This window comes from Bombus flavifrons, chromosome 5 (assembly GCF_040668555.2).
Source record: "Bombus flavifrons isolate JBK064 chromosome 5, iyBomFlav1_principal, whole genome shotgun sequence".
NCBI lineage: Eukaryota > Metazoa > Arthropoda > Insecta > Hymenoptera > Apidae > Bombus > Bombus flavifrons.
This window is the reverse complement of record NC_138446.1, coordinates 15,015,756-15,040,991: the sequence shown is the minus strand read 5'-3', so window position 1 is coordinate 15,040,991 and position 25,236 is coordinate 15,015,756. Positions and strand designations below refer to the sequence as shown.

The 25,236-nt window shown below is 41.1% G+C and overlaps 1 protein-coding gene across 1 annotated transcript in view; it reads right to left on the bottom strand.

The window, feature by feature from the left end:
• The window catches only part of dpy (fibrillin-like protein dumpy), a 114,571-nt gene extending 92,721 nt beyond the window's left edge, over positions 1 to 21,850 (bottom strand). Inside the window, 1 exon segment of the mRNA XM_069112957.1 lies at positions 21,498 to 21,850. Within this exon segment, the coding sequence (XP_068969058.1) occupies positions 21,498 to 21,507 (10 nt within the window). The 5' untranslated portion in view covers positions 21,508 to 21,850.
• Positions 21,851 to 25,236: the final 3,386 nt, after the last annotated feature.

Below are 25,236 nucleotides of genomic sequence, written 5' to 3'. Positions count from 1 at the left end.
TCTTCGACGATTTAGTCCTGATCTTGATAAAGATTCGCTGCGAATGGACTAGGGACGTAGCATGAAAAAGCCTGAAGAATCCGAGAATCATGCCTATTTTTAGCCTTGCCGTATGTTTGAATTCGTGTATACCTTAGAGTTCTTATGGCCTTTGTTGGTCGTATCTCAAAACAATTCATATTGCAATGCAAATGTACTCTTCGTCTGCATATATTAACTTCATTCGTGAGTAACGAGCGTTCAATCACGTGGATAATACAACGGGATTGGGTAGACTGCATAAAAGTTGATTCTTTTAGAGTCGAAATTGAACAATTGTATCTTTCATCAATTTCTCAATTTCGCAAATAGAGTCTCAATGAACGTTGATATTTATTAAGAGCTTGTTAACGAGTATCGTGATGAGAATGGGAGCACGAGATCCAGAAAAGAACGACTCGGAAGAACGTAACAAAGGAGGACGTGCGAGTACGATACACCTGTGGCCTGCCCCTTCTGCTTGTACCGATGCCTTTCTGTACCCCTAACTCCACAACGTCAAACGACTAGACAGCTGGCAGACCTGGTAGATTACCTATCGGTTGACTTTAAATTCTCATCGTGGAAATTAACCACCCTCCTCACTACGAATTTCAGATGTGTCGATATCGCGCTATTTCCGCAATTCCGCGCGGAACATTCACGGAAGCGATTTGAAAAAAGTGTGATGTAACAAAATGATACCATACGCTGCTTGAAATTCAGCATTTATCGTATAATTTAATTGGGTAACGCTAACGAATGAGATAATGTTACATCGTTGAAATTCAATTAGTAGAACGAGGAGATCTTTTTGGAATCAAATAGCATGGACTTTGGGAGACTGATATTCAGCTACATCGTGAAAGTTTCGATACTCTCTGATTTGAGATTTTTGATAGAGAATAATCGAGGAATTTTTTATAAAAGGAACCCATAGCGTTTCTAGTCGAATAACTGAGTTATTATAAAATATTCCATTAATTCGTACATATAAAAGAGGGAAAATAATTGCTTAGAAGGCATTATAATTATCAATACAAACGTAGCTAATAATAAAATATCGAAACTACAATTTTCAGAGCAATTTATCCAATTTAGCATTGCCGAACCACATTTCATTTTATGAACCGCTTTTCTAAATAGCTTCGTAATTTCTCTTGTGGAGAACGAGACAAAACAAAGGGAAATTCTACGTGTTGCACTCTCACGCGCGTTCACTTTATGCAAATAAAGTCATGCCATTTTGTCGCGGCGCTCAGTAAGGGTATCGGCGTGAAATGTGTTACCGTGTCAATGATATCATCCGGTAGGCAGACAGAAGGAAACGGTGACAAAACCTATCAATTAGTCGGCGACGCATACACGCCAGCCACAGTGACACGCGTGCCTCGACACGTTTATATCTCTCGTGCAAATAACGCAAAACTCCCACGCGCTTGCATTGCGACACCTTTTGCAAAAAAAAAGAACGGGTCAATGCGAAGAATTCGTCGATGTCCTTTTTCATGACCTCCTTTCAATTATCTCTTAATGGTCCTTAAATAACCCCATTTCTTGCCATTTCTGTTCTATTTTCTCATTATCGTTATTTATTTTTCTTATTTTTTCCTAGCCTCTATTATTTTTTAGCCGTTCTAATTTTTGTCTATAGTCATCATTAATAAGCTACAGATTTCTGTGCAAATTTATATTTTTACGACCGTAACTAGAGAAAGAGGATTTCGTTAGAGAAATTTATCTTATCTATAGGAAACTATAATCAGCTCCTTATCTTCGTATATTACGTACACTCTATGCAATTTTTCATCTTTAGATCACGCGCGAAATGAATAAAAATCCTCAATCTAATTATCAACGATACGATGAAATGCTGATTAAAAGATCTCGAAAATTCTAAAATCTCCAGCCCACGTCGTTTACGATTTCCCTCCATATTTATGTTAATTTCGACACTCGAACGTGCCTATAGATTCAGTGGCTTAATCGAACGACGTAATTATGAACAAGCGGCGCCATCAAGGATAACGAACCGGCTTAATAATTTAATCCTTGCGATGTGGTAATTTTTTTCTTCATCGAATCGCCCACGATTCGTTTACGTTTTATGGAAGCTGCGTGGTTCCTGCAGTGTCGTGAAAGCGTTTAGATATGACACAATATGTCTGTAGTTCCGACAACTCGTACTAGTTTTCTTCTTTTTACTGCTTATGGATGAGGATCGTCCCACGCGTACGAGATAGCGCGTGTCAGAAGGAAATTTCTCCTCTTAGGTGATTACGGATCATTATAAGAGTATTCGTTTTAATAAGCGTTCATCATATACACAGAGTTAAGCTATTATTACATTATTATATATAGCATTACGTTAATTAATGAATTGCAACTGGTGTATAATTTATACACGATGAAACTATACATTATTTTCTTGTCGCTTTAAAACACAATTTTCCTCGCAATGCTGTTAGCGAATTGCGTTTGCCAAAGATCGACTTTTTCTAAGAGACTTAAAATCTGAGTCATCGAAGAACACCTGGAGGATACAGTTAGGTATTTAGCGAGAGACGTCAAGCTTGAAACAGAACCTTAATTATTACGCTATTCACCTTTTCTCCGGCTAAAGCGCATTAAGGCGCACGCGGTAAAATAAATATTTATCAATCGTTGTACCGATTTAATGGGAAAAAGTGACACGACAGGAGACTCTCTTTCTCACTCACCTTGGTCACGCGTACCTATCTGTTGCAAAACCGATTCGATTCGCGCGAGAAAAGGAGAAATGCAAGCGAAGTCGAAAGCTTGTCGTCGTCATCCACCGACACGGATTCGTGTGCTACGAAACGCAATAACGGTTCCCGTGGACGAAGACGTTCAGCCTAGAATTCTAGTCACTGAATTCAACCAACATCATATCGTTGAATAATAAATTTTGCAAATTGAGTGAAATTTCGCCATTCTGCGTAAGAAAGTCGCTCGTGAAAATGTTTCGACGTTTATAGAAACATTTTACGAATACATCGTGCGTGTTATGCAAAACGTTTCGAGAGTTCATTAACGCTGTAACGGAACACGAATCGCAGATAATATATCCGTAAACATTTTTTGCGCTGTTCAGATACTTTCGTGAATTACCATGGCAATTTCATGTGGACGATACTGACGAATTTCTTAAAATTTTGCGACTGTTTTAGTGATTTTGCGTTCTCGCCAACCTTTGATTCTGATAATTGTTCTGAAAGCAATGAACCTGACTTCTGTCGGGATTCGACATAATCACTGCGGTAATTCGTATAATTTGCGGTGTATCTCGTCATGAATTAATTCCACTCCCCATGTCAGCAGCCACTGGTGCGTTAATTAGCGTCGTTTCATAACGATCCTCGAATAGGAAGGAAGCATAGGTCAACAGCCTGGCTTTAACCGATCGCCTTGTAACCGATGATCGATTACGTCCCGACCATTAATGTTTCCTCTTCGTGAACGAGCGTCCAGATCGATTAACTTAAACATCGTTGAATTAAATCTGGAAACCAGACTCACAGCTTCATTAGCATTCGATAATCAAATTTCGCTCGTTATTTCAGCGAAAACATATTCCGCATAGATTTATGTGTTGAGGCAAACGCGATTAATATCAGAGCTATCAGAACGCTTGAGATCATCTGTTCGTCGCTTTTTAGAGAAATTTTATGGATTTGTAATCATACATTTTTGAAGGCCCGTCACTTCTTTTCACAAGCAATGGTATTGTTCCAAAGCGTGCAAATTAAAAAACATCATGGGCTGCTTACTCGCTTACTTATTACAATATCGTGTGTATATGTGTATATATTCTTTGTCGTAATTTAAGCCATCTTCTATCATAATTTACGACGATGATTAAAATCGTTGCAGATCAATTTGTTCGTCGTTTTCTAATTAAATCGTACCTTGTCGAAAATGAGAAGATAAACCTCTGTACAGTGGTTTATCTTCCATTTTAATGTGTTCAGTAGACAATTTTTACACTTTAGTAGTCGGTTGCTCTTGCATTATATACTATCCTTCGAGATATCATCTGCTGATGCCATATTTGGCTAGAAACGACGCGATTAAGAGTCACGTTTGCAAGCGAAACGTGTATCGATAAAGATATCGCTATTTTAAGAAGAGAAGGAAGCAGTCGACGATGCCGCGTGCGAACCGAATCAGACTCGGTTGCAGCGCGTTAAGAAATTCCTATTCTGAACACGATCAGACGTCCATCGTATTTGCCTGTGGCAACATCCGGCATGAATCAACAAAGTATAAAAGCCGGCAAGTGATTCGGGCCTAAAACATACGCCCACCGCGAGCTCAGAACGAGAGAGCGGCCGAACGAGGCGAGACAGAATTATTCCGTTGCGAAGTGAAAGTTCTTCGAGTTGGTTCGAGTACAAACTAGACTGGCGTAACGCGTGCTGCTCTCATCGCCCGTTCTTCGTCATCGAACCAATTCCAAAATTTTTGTTATTAACTCAAAATGCCGCTGGAAGCCTGTTCGTCGCTCCCTTTAATTATTTTCCTAGCTTTCGTAGCATTTCTATGATATTTAGAAACGAAAAATCGTATCTTCGAATTCTTCGTAATTAACGTCTTTAGAGATAAATTTATTAAAACACCAGGAGAAGATAAGAATTTCTATTTCTCAGTTGCGCTCGTTAAAAATTTTTTAACGTATTTATGAATGTTAATCGCGTGTGAGATATGTAATACACGTATACGGTCGTTGTATTTTATACGAGTTTCTCAGAAGTCAAACCGATTAACTCCACTTTTTCTAAGTCTCTCAATTTCATTACCTCGATGCATGATGAACTTAATGTTGTGTTACCTTCATGCACGATTCTACGTCTGCAAAAAGGATATGGCATACTTCCACGAGTTTATTTATTAAAATAAGACAGTATAACCGATAGTGAATTTAAAAAATAATAATCTAACAACATCCTTACTCTTTCGTACTTGTCGGCGTACGAAGTCGATCATTAGGGCTTCTGTACGACTTACATGTAACTATACACCAGTAACCATCACGCGAAATTAAAGTCTTTCTTTCTAAATCTCTGCCAGTTCAATTTCCTACGTTGTATCTAATGTATATAGTTTCCTGCAGTCCATTTACGACCTTTCTAGCTGTTAAATTTACTCGATGACTGTATTTTACAACACCTCGCCGCAAAATTATACCTTTACACAAAGGAAACGTCCGATCAATCATCGTTTCTTTCTTTTTTTTCCGTCGAATCCGCCACGAGGCGCAACGGAACGTTGCTCATTCGTATGCGAGCGAGGTCTCAGGAAGTAGCAGAGAGGTAACGAACAATTCCGTCCAGCAGCTGAAGACGAAGCATCGTCGAGGGACGTGGTTTTGTTTTCGCTATCCACGAAAGCCCAACACCGGAACGTGGAAAGCGGCCACGAACTGAAACTCGCACGGCCATTGTTTAACATATGGCTTGCGTCACCAGCCGAATGCTAATGAGACGTTTATCTCCCCGTTATTTCCAGCGAATTAAATCACCATCAGCAACCTTGAGCCTGGAGGATACGAACCGTCTTGCGTTTTCACGCTAAAACGCGTAAAAACTCAGACGATTACGAATCCAACTACTTTTAAGTCGCAACTTTTAGAATTGAACGTATTACCGTTACAATCAGAAGCTTCGTATCTCTTCAGATATCTTCTTTTGCGGTATATTTTATTCGTAAGAGGCGTGAAACGTACTCGTACGCGAAAGATGGTAAAATTATAATGGACGCTAAGATCAAATATTTAAAAACTAATTTATATTTTTATAACATCCATTTCTGATCATAGATGCTCGAGAAGAACAACAAAGAGAATAGATTAAAATATACCGCGCTATTAATGTTTTTGCAAAACATCATATTTTATTTGCGCATTTTTTTATCTGGCAACATCATCCAAGTACGCGTCATTCGAAATTGGTTATTGGAAACTTTTTCGTCGATAAGATTTACGTCAATTTAATCATTCTAAAATATTTATTACCATCGTTCACCGATAACCACTGTGACAATCAACTTGTTAAATATTACAACTGGCCCCAATTCGATTGCAAGGATCGTGTTTTTCCTTTCCACGAACTTTCAGAATGGGAACAGAAAATTGAGCACGGAACTGAGTACTCTTCGAAACGAAACAGCGATCTACGCGTCACAGCTCGGTGGAATGGTACAAATAAAGTTACTCGGAGGAGGAGCGTCGAGCCGCGAAGCGTACGCGCGTTGTCAATACCGTTACGTTTTCCACGGATTTCGCGCTGGCCCGTGTTGTTACGATCCACTGAAAGAGACGCCTGGCGTCGTAAAGCGGTGCCTAACAGTAAAGGTCCTCGTAACGCGAGCATCCTTCGAGCTCCGCGATGATAGTCGAAGCGTACGGTTCCGCGTGCAACACCCGCGCGTCGACGTCCCGGAGCGATCGAAATTCTCCTCGGTGCGTTCAACCCGCCTCCAACAATTACTTTAACTACATTTCCCGAAGGTCCGCCTTTCCTTTGGATCTAGCTTCGTATAAACAACTCGATACCTATCGTATCGCTCGATAGAAATCTCACAGCCAATCGTAAATTACATCATAGACCTGGTGAAACGTGAACGAGAAGATAATGCGTCACGTTCATCGAACGGAGTACCATTTTTGGCACGTACAAGGCGATGACGCCGAAGATCGATGAATAAATGCGTTGCGTCGCGATTGAAAGGAACGCGGCTGAACGAAGAGCGTAGGACGTGAGAAAAACGAGGGAAAACCAGATGGTATGTGTTGCGCGAAGACGTGCGAATGAGAGCCAAGGCTCGTCTCTCTGGCCTCGATTCGAGAATCGTCTCGATCAAGTAGTTACTGCATGGATGTGACTCGAAGTTAGTCGAATGTTTAAATTATCGTGTAAAAAAATGCGATTTATTTTATTGTGTACTCGTAAAAAAGAAAAAAGACGAGACTGATTTGTAACGAAGTTAGTTTCTCGAAGGATACATTTTCTTAGGTAGCCGTTTTTCACGTTTTAGTAGCAGTTTCATCCGTAGATAAATCACTAAACACTTAGTACGTGTGGTCTATGACTTACGGATAGTAACTATCCAACGATGCTATCTTGTATGATACTACAATAATTTAATTGTATATTGTACATACATATGTACACGTGTAAATACCAGACAAATGAAGGATACGATCCTCAAAAATTTCTAATAGGCGATAAATTACGTGTGACTGTTCTGCCATCACAAGTGCCTATTACCTATATATTAGCTTGATGATGGCCAAGGTGGTATTGTATGAAGTAACGCTAGTATATATCCTTTACGTTCATATACGATGTTAATTCATGAAGAGAAGAGAACTTCACACTCTGATTCTTCACGGGATAGTAAGATCTGTATCAAGCTGCAATTAATAAAGATAAGCAGTAATTTTCTAACTTGGTGTTCCGAAGTCGATCCACGGATACAGTCGAAACAAAATCATTCATCGTAAGCTTCTTATAGACGATTCGCAGTGCTTCTTGAATAATACGTGCAAACGAAGCCATTTCAAACGGTCGATCGGTACGAGAGAAAAAGAGAGAGAGAGAGAGAGAGACAAACCGTGATGAAAGAACCCACCAGCACATAACCCTCGAGCTTATCAGGCATGAAAGTTGTTTAACGATAGCCAGCTCGAGGAACGCTAATTACCGAAGCGGTGTAAAATACCAATTATCGACGTCGTAAGCAGTTTTAAGCATCCTCGCGATAAAACTTTCTGTCCACGATGGAGACGTTATGGTTGATGGTTCGATTATATCGTAAAAACGATTATTCTCCCCCTAATCTTTCGTTTGCTTTAATCAACGAGTTATTCGACATTACGTGACGATCATGTTATCGTCCTATTAAACGTAACTATTTTCTCCCATGAGTCGCGCTTTTTTTTCCCACCAACGTGTATCTCTTCTACCTAACGGTAAGACGTTCTGGTTGTTCGATCCGTGGGAATCTACCGCATAAAAGAATGATAAATGTGTATGATAAATTGGATGATCGATTCGATATTCATGGAATTTTAGACACCTTTATAGCATGTATTTACAGAGTACAAGGATTTGATCGAAGTAACGCATCTTTTATTAACGTTAATTCGCTTGCCTCGTAAGAGAATTACTCGAGGATATTTCCACGTGGTGTAGAATAACTTAACGGATGCTTTCCCTAAATATGGAAAGACTGGTGACACGATTGTAATCGGCGCGATTGCTATAGAACTCGTAGCTACCGAGCGCGCACTGTCTGTTGCAAGCATTGAACTCTCCGGTCGCGACCACTTAAGGCGCACGCTACGAGAACGTGTCACCGGTTATTCGCATAACACACTCGCTGAGATTCATTATCGCGTAATACCAGAGTGTTCTTTCGATCTGGTTGAAATAAAATCTTTCCTCTTATCCACTTTTACTCTCATATCGTACCGTTTTCTTTCATGTCGCGACGAAACTTTCTCGATAAGTTAATTGAAAGTTATTCCGGGAAACAAGATAGGGAAAATGTTTAGACGAAGAGGAAATATCGAAAGGTTATTATTCACGTTCTTTGTACTGTTTTGTGCGTGTTCCTTGTCGAAATGACGAACGACTTGACAAGAATGACTGGCAAATTAAAATTACTCAAAAAGATTACACGCGAACAATGACGAGGACGAAACAGAAATTGGCGGATAATAACTCGTATCGTGGCTCGATGGACCACTTAAGGTGTACGACTGGCGCAGAAAACGGCGGCGTTATTATCGGTTTGGACGAAGCGCGTACGCACGCCTGGATGACTACTGCAAAACGGTAAAATTACAGCAATTTTCCTGATCGCCGTCTAACACGTGTTGCCGATTGTTAAACCGGACAAATTGATCGTTGCGAAAATTCACCGTTCTAACGTTTCTCGCGCCGCTGGCCATTTTTTCATTGTAGGACGCACCTCGTCGAAACGGGAAACAGATTACCGGATAAACGGGAATTATCCACCAGCTATCTTCGATCGATTCGTTTCCTGCAGCTCTGAATGAGCATTTAGCATAGAATTAGGGACAGTTGGTTCCCAGAACCGATTCATGTATCCACTTTACCTAACTCTACGTGTCGCAAATTTCGAAATTCGCTAAAGATTATGTAATCATAGAAACGTGCAGCTTGTTCGTGAAAATTCTATAGAATCTTTCGCAATCTTAAAATGTATATACGCAATCTCGATCGCCATCTTTGATTCGTTTTATACACCTATATAGCGTTACCACATCGATTGGCTACACTTGCCACATAGTTACAGAAGACCATCCACGAAACTAGAGAATCCCGGAGCAAAACCTTCGATATATCTCTGTTTATTTGTTCCGTGAAATTTGCAATTTTAAATTCTCCCGAGTTTTTCTCAAATTCCATCCAGATGACGGAAAAAATAAGGAACGTCGGTGAAACCGCAAGGTCAGCCAAGAAGTCAGCATAAGGAAAAGGCAGAGTTTCCTGAAGCACAACGCGAGAAACACGGCGAAAGGAAACATCACGTCGCGTAATGACTCTCGTTATTAGAGTCACCGGCGCTCAATGAAATAATAAAATCATCTACGTAATCACCGTGCGCGTATGTGTATGTAAGTACACGCGTTCGCGTAACGGAACCGCGGAAGAGAGCTCGAAAAGTAATTTACGCCGCGACCTTTTGACACTGCCATCTCGAAGCTCGAATAATTGCATCGTAACCGTTAAAAGGTGGAAAGGTCGAGTCCTCTGCTTAGTCTGCGATCGCGAACGTGTTAGACGACTCGCGAGAATTATTATTAGTGGAAATTGTGTCGGGCCACAGACTCGGATAGAGCTCGTTGCCGTTTCTCGTGGACATTCATCACTGCTGCTTATCCTAAACAATCAATCGTGGCATAAACAAGCACGCTCGAAGGCTTCGCGTACTCGAGACACTCCATGACGATGATTGAGGCTTCTGTTAACGTCTTCCGGCAACCGAGCGATGCTGAAATTTTATTAGTGGTACATAGAAGACACACAAGGGTTAGCTGTACCTACGGCAAGCTCTGCTGCGCTATTTCTATTCCTATTACCTTTTCCGCAACATCGAACGATGATGCTCTGACTGACCATTGTCGAGGAAGTAGAAATTACATAGATTATGTTTAGTCATAAAGCTGTTATTCAGCCTTATTTTTATCCGAATGAATTTCTTATATATCTATGCGTCATTCTTTTTCCGTCGATGCGTAGGTTTAATTTTAACCAAGCTATTTGCTGCTTAATTAAGTCTAAGATGTACAACAGCAATTAAGGAAACCACGCAAACGCTTCTTATTGCTTTTCTTGTCGATGCATATAGGTTTGCTGTCTTTCCTCTGTATCGTCGTCAAAGGAGGAATACTTTATTTGCCGAACAGAGAGATCCACATCCTCGTTTCAATATTCCAACATTTGCTCTGCTAATATAATTTACGTAACGCGTTCGTTCGTTTCTCCTTGCACATTTCTTTCTTTTTTTTTTTTTTCTTTTTTTCTTTTCATGCAATCGCTTGTAATTTTATTAGCGGTTAGAAGGCTCGTCGCTGCAACGGTAAAAATCGGTTCACGTTTTGCATACACCGGTGATCATACCCATAACTCTTTTCCTTCAACATTCTTTCTTAGCGTGATGCAAGACGAGAACACGGAATCTTAGAACTTCGCTGCACTTGCAGGTTCGCCGACGAGCTTTCGGGTAACCGCCGCCGTCACAAATTTGTAAACAGACGTGACGCTGCTTTACAGTTAAGCAAACGGCCAACTAGAAATTAGTCGTGCGTCAGGTACGCTCGGCCTGCAGAAACCTACTATTTGTATGCAAATTCGGCGCATACATTTAGAAGCCAGCTGATCATCGGTAGATTCGTTTTTACGCCGTGAAAATGCAATTAAAGAACCGTATTTCCCACTTAACGTATTCATCTATTACGTTTGAACGAATCAACTGACCAGGAATAGTACCAATACTAGGAATCGTATTCATAATTACGCTCGTAATTCTTGGTAAGAACCGTAGATCAACACAATAATCTCTAAGACCACCCAATAAACGGAAATTTCTCTTTTTATGAATGAAATAAATTATTGACGATATAGTAAGAAACGTTGATATAATACCTTGCGTGCCCTTATTCTATTCTCTCAACAGAAGGAAATTTTTTGCACAATTAAACCGATGCTAGTGGTGAAATTTTACAAGCTGGTAATATCGATAAATATTCTTGTATAAAATGAGAAAGATCCTATGACTGATAATAAAACAAGTGAAATTTTGTAAGTCTTGTCTTATTTCATATGAAACTTTCAAATTCTAAATCAGAGGCCTACGATATTTATCTTATCAATTTATTCCCTACTTTGCGATTTCATTTCCATATTTATTTCACTTATGCAAGTACTTCTAAGAAGATCATGAATCGAGAGAAACCGCAAACCAATGGCATTATGACGGGAATACCTAAAAATTCATTTCTATACATAGCATCACGTACAAGTATTTCCTCCTGGTTAAATAGTATGACAAAATATTTGCCATCTATAGGTGGCTATCGTAGGTGGCCCGAGACTTTTGCACGGTGCTGTACGTGGCGCGAAGAAGATTCGAAAGGAATGATAGAACTGGAAGAAGTAGCAATCGCAATAATCCAGATCGGCGAGTTAGTGGAACGCTTCGGTGCGTTCGAAAGAAACGTGACAAACTAGTTTTCAGAGGCACTGAGAAAAGCAAAAGTGACACTTACAGACGTGCCATCCGCGTAATCGTTACCAAGAACCTCGCGATCGGATGTTCTTAATGGCGTTGCAAGCGAACAAGGAAGAGGAACTTGAGGAATCGATATGATTAAATTTACTCGGGCTATTAACTTAGCCGTATATCGTTGCTTTACAGGTGTTCCTCGATTACGAACCACTTTGCTTCGAGGTACGTGATGATATCTCCGTCCTGCAGAGCCAATGACCATGACATCCTGACCCACGGGGTTATTCAGTAAGAATCGATTGCTCCAAGCCATGAAAAACGTTGAGAGCTAACTAAAATTGGTCGCTAAGTATAGTTCTGCGTTGTGCTCTCCTTTTTTTCTTAGAGATACCTAATGATAGGTAAAGTCTGGATTGGATATTACGATAATTTATCAAAATTGGTATTCAAGTACGAAGTACGAGAAGGAAGCGTGATCGTTAAAAACGGAGGTAAAGCTTTGCGTGTGCTGTGCATACTTAAAGAGTTTTAGGTATGTGATATTTTAGTGTAGGAAAAATTTCCCGAACGATACGGTAGAGACGTTAAAAGGTTTCCAATTGAAAATGAAATTGAAACTTGTTTCATTTTTTATTTTCTTCATCTGTCGGTGTTCTCTGTGTTTGAAGAAGAATTCCCTGAAGTTCTGGGCATAAATGGTATATAACCGCTTAGAAAACAAGAAGAATTTTCGACACTGCATATAGAACAAACGGTAGAAAATTCCGAATCGAAAGTTCAATCAAAACACTTTTTATTTTCCTCCGTGATGAGAAGAAAGTTTCCTTAAAATATCTTCACGAACGACGGAAAATTTGCGGAGCAAACTATGCGGTGTAAAGCAAACAAACGGTGTTGCATCCTGAATTTTAAGTAGAAACTTCTTCTATTTTTAACCTTTTTTCCACTGTGGCGTTCTCTGAATGCGCTCTGCAATCAAAGAGAAGTTACCTAAAGTCGAAGCAAGAAATTGAAGCGACGCAAACGGAAACGTCTAGGCAACGTAACAGCGGTGATACGAAAGCGATTCCCGGAGACAAAGGAAAACGTGTACCACAGCTACACGCCTGGTTAAAAAGAGCGACCTCCTTGAGAACGGTCCTTGACTCGTAGAGACCGACGAGATAAGAAGAAAAAGGAAAAACGGCGCGAGTAGTTATAGAAGTAGAAGAAGAAGAAGAGGCGAAGGATGAGCAGAAAAGGAGAAAGAAGAAGAAGAAGAAGACGACGAAGAGGAAGAAGGGAGAAGGGAGATCCGGAGGCAAGTAATGGCGCCTACACTTGGTGGCCGCGAAAGGTCGAAGAATATTCTGCTTCCGAGGAGCGCGATATACGAGCTAGTAGAATACGCAGCATCGAGGGCAGGAAAAGAAAAAGAAAGAAGAAGGGAGAGAGAGACGAGGAAAATATATCCAGAAGCATGGATACCGGTTGCTCGTTTCTCTCCTTCTCCCACGGTTTTTCTTAATATGGTTAATTAAGTACACGAGAAAATCATATTTCTACATAACTGTGGGTATCCAGTATTTTCTTTAAATTAGATTTCTTCCTGTAATTGTATAATTATCGATGTTTAATGACGTTTCTAGAATCACAGACATCTAAACCAGTTTCTGATCTACAAATCTGATGGTTTTGCGTAAAATCTAATTAATTTCGAGGTTTCAATTGGACAAAATTTAACTTCGTTAAACGCGTTCTTTCGTTTCTTGTCTTCCATCGTTAAAAGATTCTTAAGTTCGAGAAGAACGTAGAATAATCGTTACTGATATATTTTATACAAAAGACTTTCTTCAAACGTTGGTTCGAAAGTAGAACGACAACGATATAAAACTGAGATATAAATTATGAAAGTTTGCAACCGGGGTTAATAAAAAGAAAGGCCAGAGAATCCTAATTTTTCCCTTTTCCTCCGGGCAGACTCACGTTCAAACAGCCATTTATAAATTTCTCATGAGAATATTCGCGAGATGTTCGAGGGGGAGGTGCTATAAATTATAAGGTGAATCCTTTGAAAATTAACGATTCGATCCGGAGGATGCGGTCTAATGTACACCAATGTTCTTCACCTTCTCTCCCCCTGTGTCCCGGAATGATACCTGCGGGCATGCGATGCAGAAGGTCGCGAGATGTACTCATTCGTGACCAGAAAGATCCATGAGGGGAAAACCTGAAGACGGGAGAAAGATTCGACGTTCACACACAGACAAAATTTACTCTCGAACACGAGCTTACATTCGTCTCAACAACTGGCTATAACGGATACACTCTCTCTTCCTTTCTCTCTCGTAGACCATCGACTCAACGAAGAGGAAAGAGAGAAAGAACGAGTGGCGTCTCAGAAACGAAGGATGCCTATAATCGGCAATGGACGACCGCACCTCGCCACTTTCGCGTTGCTTGACGTGGATACCGGTCTAACCGATCGACCAGTTAATCATCATCGTTTCACTCTAACATTCTATCGTTCTCACGCATGCTCGTATTTATTATACGGTAGCCGACTAGTGATTTTCGTGTGGCCCAGCAACCGGCCCGGGACGCGCATGATTTAATTAAATTAATGAACATCTTTGAAATAATATATCTTCCGATAGAAAGTAGCCATCCGGATCGATTTGTCAATCTTTACCAACGATTTTAGCCTAATATCTACAGAAGCAAGATTAATTCGACAAGGATCCTTTTTATTTCGAACCTTTCAATTACTTTTACGCTTCGTCTATCCCCTAAATCCCCTAATGGTTATTTCATCCAATCTCGATCCACGTAGTATTTTCAAAAACACAGAATATTCTTGAGCGGGGAAAATCGAATTTCCTCCGAAAGATGATGGCGTTGATCGTCGCAATCAGCGATCCGAAACGTGCTCTTGCATTCGTGAGTAGAGAAGCGCGGCAAAGATGCAATTGGGCCGAGGAAACTGCCCAAGGGTCTGCATAATTGAATGAAGTCGAAGTTAAATATTACTTACGAAACTCATAAATATGCAAAGATTATACAGGAGCTGGTTCGCCGAGCGTTTTCATGACTTTTCATCTTCAGAGGCACGCTGGCAAAAAGAGTGTGCCCCGATCTCTGCTCTAGTCTTATGCGTAGCTAACGCGTACGCTTTGCCTCATTACACCAGATAGACGCTTCGTTCTTTTTTTCCTCCATCAATGTATGCGATTGAATTAAAGTCGCTTATACAGGTCGGACAAAACAGAAACTGGCGAATTTAATATCCCCTGCAACGACCTTAACTCCGCTGTGGAATATGTGCCGCTTTCATGAAGAACAACATTACAGGAACACCCGACAGAAACTTTGCTTTTCGTGATCGTAAAGGCTTGAATTTCTTGTTACGTAGCCTCTCTATGAGACGAATGGAAAGAAGAAAGGACGACAGAAACGATTCCGGGTATAGTAACGATGCCGTGTCATGCGACACAAAATTACCAGCTGAAGTAAGACCAAGTTCCGATGAAGAGGGCTTAATTGCACTTCCTTAATTATCGAGAAATTTTCACACGAATATACCAAGACACGTGGAAATCTAGATTTCCCTGTTGCTTATCCACTTCCTATCTTCTCGTCCGTGTTCCACCCAGGCTTTTATACGTGGGAACCGAAAACGGCATCCTCGCTTATTCGCCAGCAACGAGGAACGAATTTGATATGAATAATTTCCATTATGGAAAACTCATATCGACGTCTATAACGAATAAACGTGATATACAAATTTTCCATGCAAATAGGAAATTGATGAACGTATCAACGACGCTAATACATAAATGTAATACCAAAAATTGCCATTGTGCTATCCGTAAATTTGTCAAATGTAAATTATAAATGTGTTAGTGCGTGATATTAAATATCAACGATATTAATAAATTTAATAATAAATTGATAAATTTAAGGTAATTTAAGAAATTTAAAGGTTAATTGATAAATTTAATATTTTACGTTTAATGTTAACAATTTAACGTATTTAAATTGGGAAATTTATCGACATCGTTCGATGTCCAATTTTGTTCATCCGATTCTCTAAAATCCAACGTTTTTCGAACAACGTAGAAAATTAACAATGGCTATCGAGTTAAGTACGCGGTCGTGAACGTTCCCAAGCGGGTGTAGTCGAATAATTAAACGCCGCCAAGGATGGCTCCATGTTGTGCTTATTAATTATTTCCAGCAGAGACGGCGGATGCGCCAAGCAAAAGCGCGTCTGAAACGGGCGCTTTGCGTGCGATACACATTCTCGATTACGCAACCGTGTGCTGTCTGTCAACGCTAAGTTCAAACGGGGTCACAGGTGACGTACGAAAATATCCACGCGACTTTTACCCTTTGCTGTGCGTGCACGACTCACAAAACCTAGTCGTTCCGGATGATTTTCACGATATTTAAGCCTTTCACGAACGAAACGATTTCGAAGGAAAGTTTTCGCCGTCTTCTGGTTTCGCTACTTCCACTCGAATGTAAGAGTTTCTCTGAATAGACATGTATACCGTTACATACTCTTCTGTTTACAGCATTTCATTCGCGTAATTCGCGCAAGAATATTCGAGCTGATCATTCCTCGGTCCAACGAAGCTCGAACGAGATGAAACGTAGCGATTCCAAGCATTCATTCAACCATTCCCATCGTTTCGAGCAATGTGCCAACCTTGTGAAATTCTAATTTCAAATGCAAGAATCTTCAGGTTCTTACGATTCTTTTTTCTAATTCTATCAGACGTAAGAATCTTCAGAATGAAAACATCACAGAGAGATAGTCACAAGGATTATTCTTGCGAATAATCTGTGATCTTTAAAAGATCTATACGATGTTCGTACAACGTGTCTGTCGATGTTCGAACGATACAATCAAAATTAATCGACATCAACATCACGCACCTTTATGATAACGTCTGGGTGGAAATAATAGTCGCATGTAACAATGTAAACGGCACATCTCTCGTGCATTTATCCGATCTTATTTAGAGCGTACGTCGTCAAGATCGTAACGATTGAGTAACGCACGGTCGACCCACGGTAATACCCACGCATTTGCTCCAATTTCCATGGGTTTCGAGTCGTGACCGGGAAAATGACAAACCCGTGCACCGTGACCTCGACAATGCCTTTCGCTGTCGATCGCAGCGAGTGGTTCGATCGATGACATAAGAGAATGGTCAGTGTTGCTAAGCATTGTTATTGGTAGATTACGGATGTTTGTACGCTGATGGAAAAATTAAGTGTGCAAGAATATACAATTACGCTTTTGTCGATTTTCCATGGAATTGAAATTTTATCGATCAAAGCGTGCAAATGACTTATTTAACGAATATACCACTTCGAGTATCGAATTATTTGAAATTTCTTTTTTTACCATATTTCGTTAAATACGCGGTAGAAGCTTATATATCGATTCTCAGAAGAGCTACGAATTTCCCTAACAACTCGTAGCTATTAGCGTAGTAAGTAAAAAGCTGCATCGTACGAAGAATACTTGTCCGACTTTCTCTATGTTCAACCTTAATCCAACTAAGAGATTCTCTTCGAAATTAAAAAATAATACTACTTGACACGGCGTTCTCAAGATTTTCAAAGCATTACGAGATAACCGGACGATAATAGACACAGAAAAGGATAAATACATATTTCGTAGTAGCATGCACGTTTTCGCAGTAACTTCAATCACTAATCACGTAATACCGACAACTCGTTCGAACAAGACGAATAAGCATAAAGCAAAGCATCGCGTAAATCATGCCATAAATCAAACTCTCGCTTTCGAAAACTCTATCTGATTCGTCGATTCTTCTCGCTCCTTGTCTTTTTTTCTTTGACCAAGATAATACCGATGAACGAGCAAAATGTTGCTCGCGTTTGCACGGTCACGTTTTAATGGCCGCGAATCGACGCGTAGAACGCTAAAGTACCGGTCTGCACGGCTTCATTGTACATCTTTCCTTTTGAATGCTGTTTCGCTACGGGCGCGCAACCCGAGGAATTCCAGGAAACGAACACCGGTATAATCGATTTTAGTCGCAAGAGCGTGCTAGCGAGCGCGGGCCAGAAACGAATGATCGCGTAATGTATTCGGAATGCATTTGCAAGATAATGGAGCCTCCTCCCGGTTCGTGCCATGCCAAAGATCGGTTAGGCGTCGTTCTATGAAAATAGGTTCTCGAGTTCTGCCTAGAACGATGAATTCTACTGGAACTTAAGCGAACAAATAGCCTGACCAATCATCGGCACGGTACTCTTCTACGACAGATGAATTCACGCTTTACTCGTCATCGTTCTCCTATTTGTACCGAGTGATTTTTCAAGTAACGCTTAAATTAACGATTTTGTGAGGCAATGGAGCGAAAGTTGTTCCGATTTTTTGTACCGAGTCTGACGAAAGAAAAAACGATATGTTTATTCTTTTTTTCCTACGTACGCTTTAAGGTCACCGATTTTTTTTCTTTTTTTTAAGTTCTATTTTTGATACGACGAAAGTATGCCGACTTGCGTCAGATCGAGTGAGAATAAAATTTCTTTTCGATAATCGACTTTTTTATGTATGCAAGATTTTCGGATGTGATTTTGAGAAAAGATAAGGTCGGAGACGGTGACCTTCTTCTGCGGTTAAGAATCGGTGTCACGCTTCTTCGCGGCCTTGAACTATCACCAAGTGATTTCATACGATTATCCAATGTTTCTTACTTATTCGATAAGACATCGGCAAAAAAGATTGCCCAAGAAACCAATTTACCAAAGAGAACATATATATTCTTTCTCGTTCCATTTTTTCGATCCTTCGTGAAAAATACAAGAAATTCTATCTGATTTAAAAAATCATTGTTTTTAAACCCCTATAGAACCCTTAAAAGAAAATGTGATTCAAAAATATAAAAAAATCTATGAAAAGACTTCAAGAACGACTTCGGGATCTTGATATTATTTTTACAAATTTACCATCTTTAGACACCCTACGCAATCCTTTAAAAAAAACGATCCAAGGATATAAAACTGTCCATTAGAGAACTTTATACCGAGTCACGTATGTAAATGTTGACGCTATTTTTACCATTTATCATTGTAATTCCCTTAATCGCGAGTATTACTACAATTTAATGTCTTAATTCCCTCATTCATGGTTATTTTTACATTGCCAACAGAATTTACGTAATGGCGTCAGCAGGTGGTCGCTGTTAAAAATAGGTACTTGCGTTACATCCGGAGACGATGACGACCGTCCGAGGTCCGCAAAGGACGCCACCAAAGGATCCACACTAAGTCCTTCACTGTCTCGCGGTATTCTTCCTTTTTCTTTCGTCCTCGCGTTTTCCGAAACTGCTCACTCACTCACAGCATCATCTTGGCGGCACTCGCGACCCGTTTTCGCCGCTTAATCATCATCATCCTAGGATCCTTTTTGCACATCTCGTCGATTTCGAAGCGAACCGGTGAAAGCACGCACTCCCGCCGCAAAACCGGATCCGAGCCAGCAAACTTCTACCATGTATATACTTGTCACAGAAAGTGTCTGCTCGAATTCACTGCACCTCAGGTATCACGTACACTCGAGCGTACTCCAAGTTGCCTCGAGTGGATCGATCGTCGATACAGATACCTTGGAACGCGAACGCGAAACGCCCCTCGATAATGTCGTCCTTTCTTACACGAGTCGAATGGAAATAGCTTCGGTTCGGCGTTCGTGAAACTTCGAACGTCATTCTTTTGAAATGAGAACGAAATTCGGGAGAGAAACATTCGATAGAATGATATATATATACACTGCTTTCTTTCGTTACATTCTTTTCGACAATGATTCGCTCCAGGTAGATTTCATTTGAATTTCTTGAAATTTTATGAAACCTAGTACGACCACGTTACATCCATCTAATGGAATTGAACGTTTCAGTTAAGATTCGACACTTTTTGACTAGATCTCATCGGGGCTACGTTACCTTCGTAGGAACGAAATCTTTATTATTAAACAACTCTGAATGTTACTCTTTCATTTCCTCTGTATCTCTTTCTTAAGAGATGAACTGTCGAATTTTTGTCGATCGATTTTATTAGATCGACTTAGATCTCTGGATCACTTTGTTCAGCCGTCCACTTGACTACTCGAGATCATGGGAGAGATTCAAGGTTAACAGCGGAGGCTTCAGCGGGTTAGATAATAGCGGTGGATGATTCGATTCGGTCGAATTCAATTTCCAAGACGAACCAGTCTTCCACTGGTCGATCCTTTCGGGGAAGAGGATTCCAGCGAATCGTGTCGCAAGTAATCGCGAAACGAGTAAACGTAGAACTAGTTTAGAAAGAAAATTTGCAACGTGGTTGGTCCAGATTTTCAACGTTGCCGCGATTGTTACTACGTGTACTTTCGAAAGCAGTTAACATGGGTACGGTGACGAAACCGGAAGTAATCGGTCGAACGTATGAAAAAAATAAATCACGAAGATGCGATCGTACGAAACGATCGCCAAATACGCACGAAACCGTACGCGTGGAGGAACGAAGAAAGTGCAATGGACGGGGCACGAATACGTGACGGGAAAACGAAAATGGAGGATTTATTTTAACGCGCAGAAAAAAAGAAAAGCAACCGGTTCACGTTACGCCCAGGTAGTCGCATAATTTCTGATCCGATAGTGCGCACACCTCGCGCACATCCTTGACACCATCTCCCTAAAGGATGTACTAAAGGTCGAAACTATCGTGCGCTCTGACATAACTGCATTCGACAGCACCTGCACAATCGTTTTCACCAAATACCTCTGTCTTCGTTTCGTATACTTTTTATATTTTAATACGTTACGTACGAAGGATCACTTCGTTGGAGAAAACTATAACGGATCGATCGACGATCTTACCGAGATGATTCCACCGATACGACGTACCGTATTCTCGGTCGAAAGGACACGAGATGAAAGTGATGCCGCATCGGCAAAAGTGTTATACTTTTACGCGGAAGATCGAGAAACAGCACAGACTTTCCACGTCCTTCTTCGAGGATTCGTAATTATTTCAAGACCAGGAGATTTGTAATTTCCAGGATCAAGATAAAAAAGGAACAGCGAATATTCTTCGTGAAGTTATATTTTTATCGATGAGCAAGAATAAAGGACGTCCATTTTGGAGAACAAACCGCAAGAACCTCTGATGGCAGTAACGTTAATTATCTTGCTTTTCGAAGTATCCTTGAAAGGTACACGACTTTCAAACGATCTACGATAGACGATGATCCGATATAATCACTCGCGAATATTCCTACGGAGTGACCTTGACTTTAGAAGAGGCCAAAGCCGTTCAGCGTCGGGTCCAGCGATCAAGAACTATCTATTCTACCGGTCGTCTCTATTTTATCAACTAAAATTAATACTTTCTGTCGATCTCGCGATCGCGAAAAGGACCAGGAATATTAAAATGAAAGGAGAAACCATCGCTGAATATCGATAATATCCGGCGAGTGGCGGACCAGCGCCGTGTTCACCGGATCGAAAAGAGAGAAGGAAAAAGGATCAGATACGATCGCTCGAGAGAGTAGCGGGTTAATGGGGGAGAAACAAGAACGACCAGGTAATCCAGATGGAATCGTTAAAATTGAGCGAAGCAACGGGCATATCGGGGCAGCAGTTGAATCCTTGAAGCAGACGGTACCCAGGGTGGACCACCGTGCAGCAACTTACCCGTCCCCATGGCTGACAGCAGCCTCCTTCAGCCACGATCCTTCCGTGTATCCGTAGTCCAATGTTGGCTTGTTTCACTGGTCGGTCCACGATACGAAATAAAAATAAAATAAAATAAAATAAATAAATAAATAAAAACCACCTTGTCGGTGATTAAGTTCGTGAAAAGGACGAACTCTTCGTCCAGTCGGGAGACCGCGGACGAACTAGCGGCTTGCGAAGACTTTTGGTGAGACTTCGACGTGAGACAACGACGACGTCATCACCGGCCTGGTGTCTCATTGGCCAACGGTCCTTCTCTTTGCTCGATCGGCCTCTCTCTTTTCACAGGCTCTCCCTCCTCTCCTTTTCCTTCTACAAACTCCTCTCTCGCCTCTCTCGTTCCTTCTCCTCCTTCTTCTTTTGCCTCCCTTCCCTTTGCCCTCACCTGCACGCTCTTCGATTCCTCTCTGTCTCTCACCTGGAACAATCCGATCGCTCCTACCCGTTCCGACGCGTTTCCACGGGGCTCGACAGCTATATAGAACTCCACGTTGAGTCCGTCTACGCGCCAACTCCAAGTGCTCAACGCTTGCAACCAATCTACCTCGCGTTCGTGTGAGAATGCCTCCGCGAAACTCCTCGAGAGCTAGGCTCTGGGTTAAGCGTCTTAGAGGACAGATGATCCTTTTCCTAGAGGTCAATCGGGACCAGACACGCCACTCCAGTACCTTGGAATTTCACGGAGGCTTTGCTCCGTTACGTTCCTCAAGGTTGATCGCGTTCCACCCGTGTCGTGAGTAACAAGAAAAAATTAATTGAACAAAATTGTGGAACCTTGCCATTTAACAAAGAACAATTTTCTGTATATGTATTTATATATATGTATATATACACCTACACAGTGGGTAGAGCTATTTACATAACTCACGTTTGACCACGTTTTACTTACATCTACAGACGCGAGAGTCGATATGCACCTCGCATACCTCATCCCGCCGAAAATGGCCATCTTCGATCGTACATATAATTTTACTTAGACATCGGCTTAGAATGGTTAAATAACCTTGACGGCACTCATCGATTTGTGATGGCCGCCGACTCACATAGTCGTGCTAGTTGAACCGTTTGCTGATGCATAATTCAGAAGGAAAGGTGAGAAAGCGACGGGCGAGCACACGCTTCTTCGATTTACATAAGATTCGCCAGAGCTAACATAGCTTTGAAATTCCTCGAGTACCTACTGGTTCCTGTGGCGCAATGCGCGCGATGTACCACGTGTTCGTGGGGTTTTTCTTCCGGTCACGAGATCACAAATCAACGGAGGGACATCGGACGAACAGTGTTGGTTGGTGACGTTCGTTTCTACGTCGGCGTACCTCTATGAATCGACACGATGCAAAGGCAGGTCGTAGATTAAGCGTAATGGTGCAAAGTATAGAGGTGCATGTCCGTGGATTCTTCTCCGTGGCCTCCGCCTGTGAAGTGCCTCGAGGCGCCGGGGTTCAGCGACACCGATGTACTCTAGCCCGGCTACACAGTGTCATTAGAGTCGCGTGTAACCAGACTTCGTGATCTCGTTTGACGACACTGCAAATGATTTCACGGAATGAGGCTCTGCGGAAATGCGAAAAAAGACATTTTCCCGCCTTCGTTAACCGTGAAGGCGTACACAGGATACGAGACTTGATTCATGATAATTGTCAAAGTTGCGATAGGAAGCGTAGATAGAACGCTCGAGAGATGTAACGTCTTCAGGATTTATCGCGTTTGAATTCAGCTGAAATAAATTACTGCGATATATCGGGAGTTCAATAGAAAAGTAGTACAAGTATATATATATATATATTTTTTTACTAGCGAATGATTATATACGCACTATATTATCTACGCGCTGAACCCTCGCGTATAGTCAATCAAATCGTCAGTTAGAACCTACAAATAAACAGTCATTTCATAGTAAAATCCGATTATTTTGAAACACCATATATGTATAGGTACTTACATTTCTGTTTTCTGACGTAACAAGAAATTTGTCACGCGAAGCGTTTAGCAATCACAGAAGGAGAGGTCCACGAACAAGGCAGGAAAGTGCGAAACCACATCTTCGCACGGATCGATGTGCTCCTTCAATAATTACACTGCAAATATTTGCGAACGTTTTAGCCAACGAAATACCAAATGAGCTTTTTTTGCCGATATCCTCGAAGCGATTCAGTCCCCGGTTTTTTAGTCCTTCCTGCCTCCACCGACTATACGTGTGTGTGTCTGTGTGTGTGTGTATGTACACCTGCATAATACAAGTTGTGTATTAACTGTTGTTCCATGGGCTGGTAGACGATTCCCGGCAAGATCCCCGGATCCCATGGATTTTTCCTTCCGCGGATCGAAGCAACGATCCGTGAGGCACGATGCAATCTTTTAAAGCATCGAGCAACGATCCATGAGATCCCGGTCGAGGGAGATCTCGGCTTCCGTGAATCCAACCAACGATCCTCCCTGTGATATCGAACGATCTTTTGCCTGATTAAAAAGGGTAAAGCTTTTGTTTTCTCAAGATCGCGTTATTTGTGGTTGCCTCGGTCGAAACAATGTTGCGCAACCTGCCAGCGATTACGTTAACGGTGATTCATGGTTTCACGCAGAGCAATTGAAATTTGCGGGAAAGTAAACCATCTGGTTTTGTTTTTAACCCTTAAATGCTATACGTTATATAGCTACCTCTCACTCGTAATTTTTTCATCAGAAAGACCTTTACTCTACATAATAATATTTCTTCTAACACAGAGCATACTATTTCGTTTCTGTCGAAATCGAATCTAAAGTAATCGAATGGACGCGATATATGCGCCAATACAATAGCAAATCTATCAAAGGAAATCATGATAATGTTACCGCGCGTGAAATTTCACATCAAAATACATTTTTATTTGTGTTTTAAAAGCCAATAATATCAAATTAAATATAATTAAATAATTATGATCAAAGATAAATAGTAAAAAAATTATTGCTTGCGATCGCTACGAATGACAGCTTCAGAACAGAATTCTCATCAGATAAAATCTCAACCTCTAAGGCTTAATCGAACTGCAAATTAAAAAAAAAAAAAAAGAAATAACCAAGAGTACAACGATCACTTTATCTTTCAAGCAAAATCTCTTGATCTCAGATACACCTTAGAAGCACACCTTGTACTTTATACGATAGGGAGCTCGAGTTCGCCGGGGAGTAGTATGGGTAACGGGTTCGTGGGGGCACACGTTCATTTCGTATTCTTTTCGACGATGCGTCATCCGCCTGGCCAACTGAGGATAAACTTCGACGCCAGACCAGGGAGAGGCGATCGGTTGCTCGATCAAATTTCAAAAGCTCGGCCGTCCGCCACGCAAACCACTTTGTAATTAGTCTCCCTTTGAACATCTTGTACATTTTTACGGACACGCTCACGGCACCCCGTGATGACGAGAATGAATGCTGACACTGTTCCCGGAGTCAACTTCTTCCGTAATAAATACCTGCCCCTTTGAGATCTCTCTTCGCTCCGGTTAAACAGCTCGGCTACTCCTCTCTTGGTAGCAACTAAACGCTCTTTTTTCCCCTTCTTCTTTGCTTCCTATAAATAACATCCTTCGTTTAAAATAAATTATCCTCTAATCCTAGTATGGACTAACTATGCAATGTTTTCTTTCCTATGGATTTCCTCGATTTAACGCTTGATTATCGGTTCTTTTAGCGAAACGAACGTTAATGCACGATAATG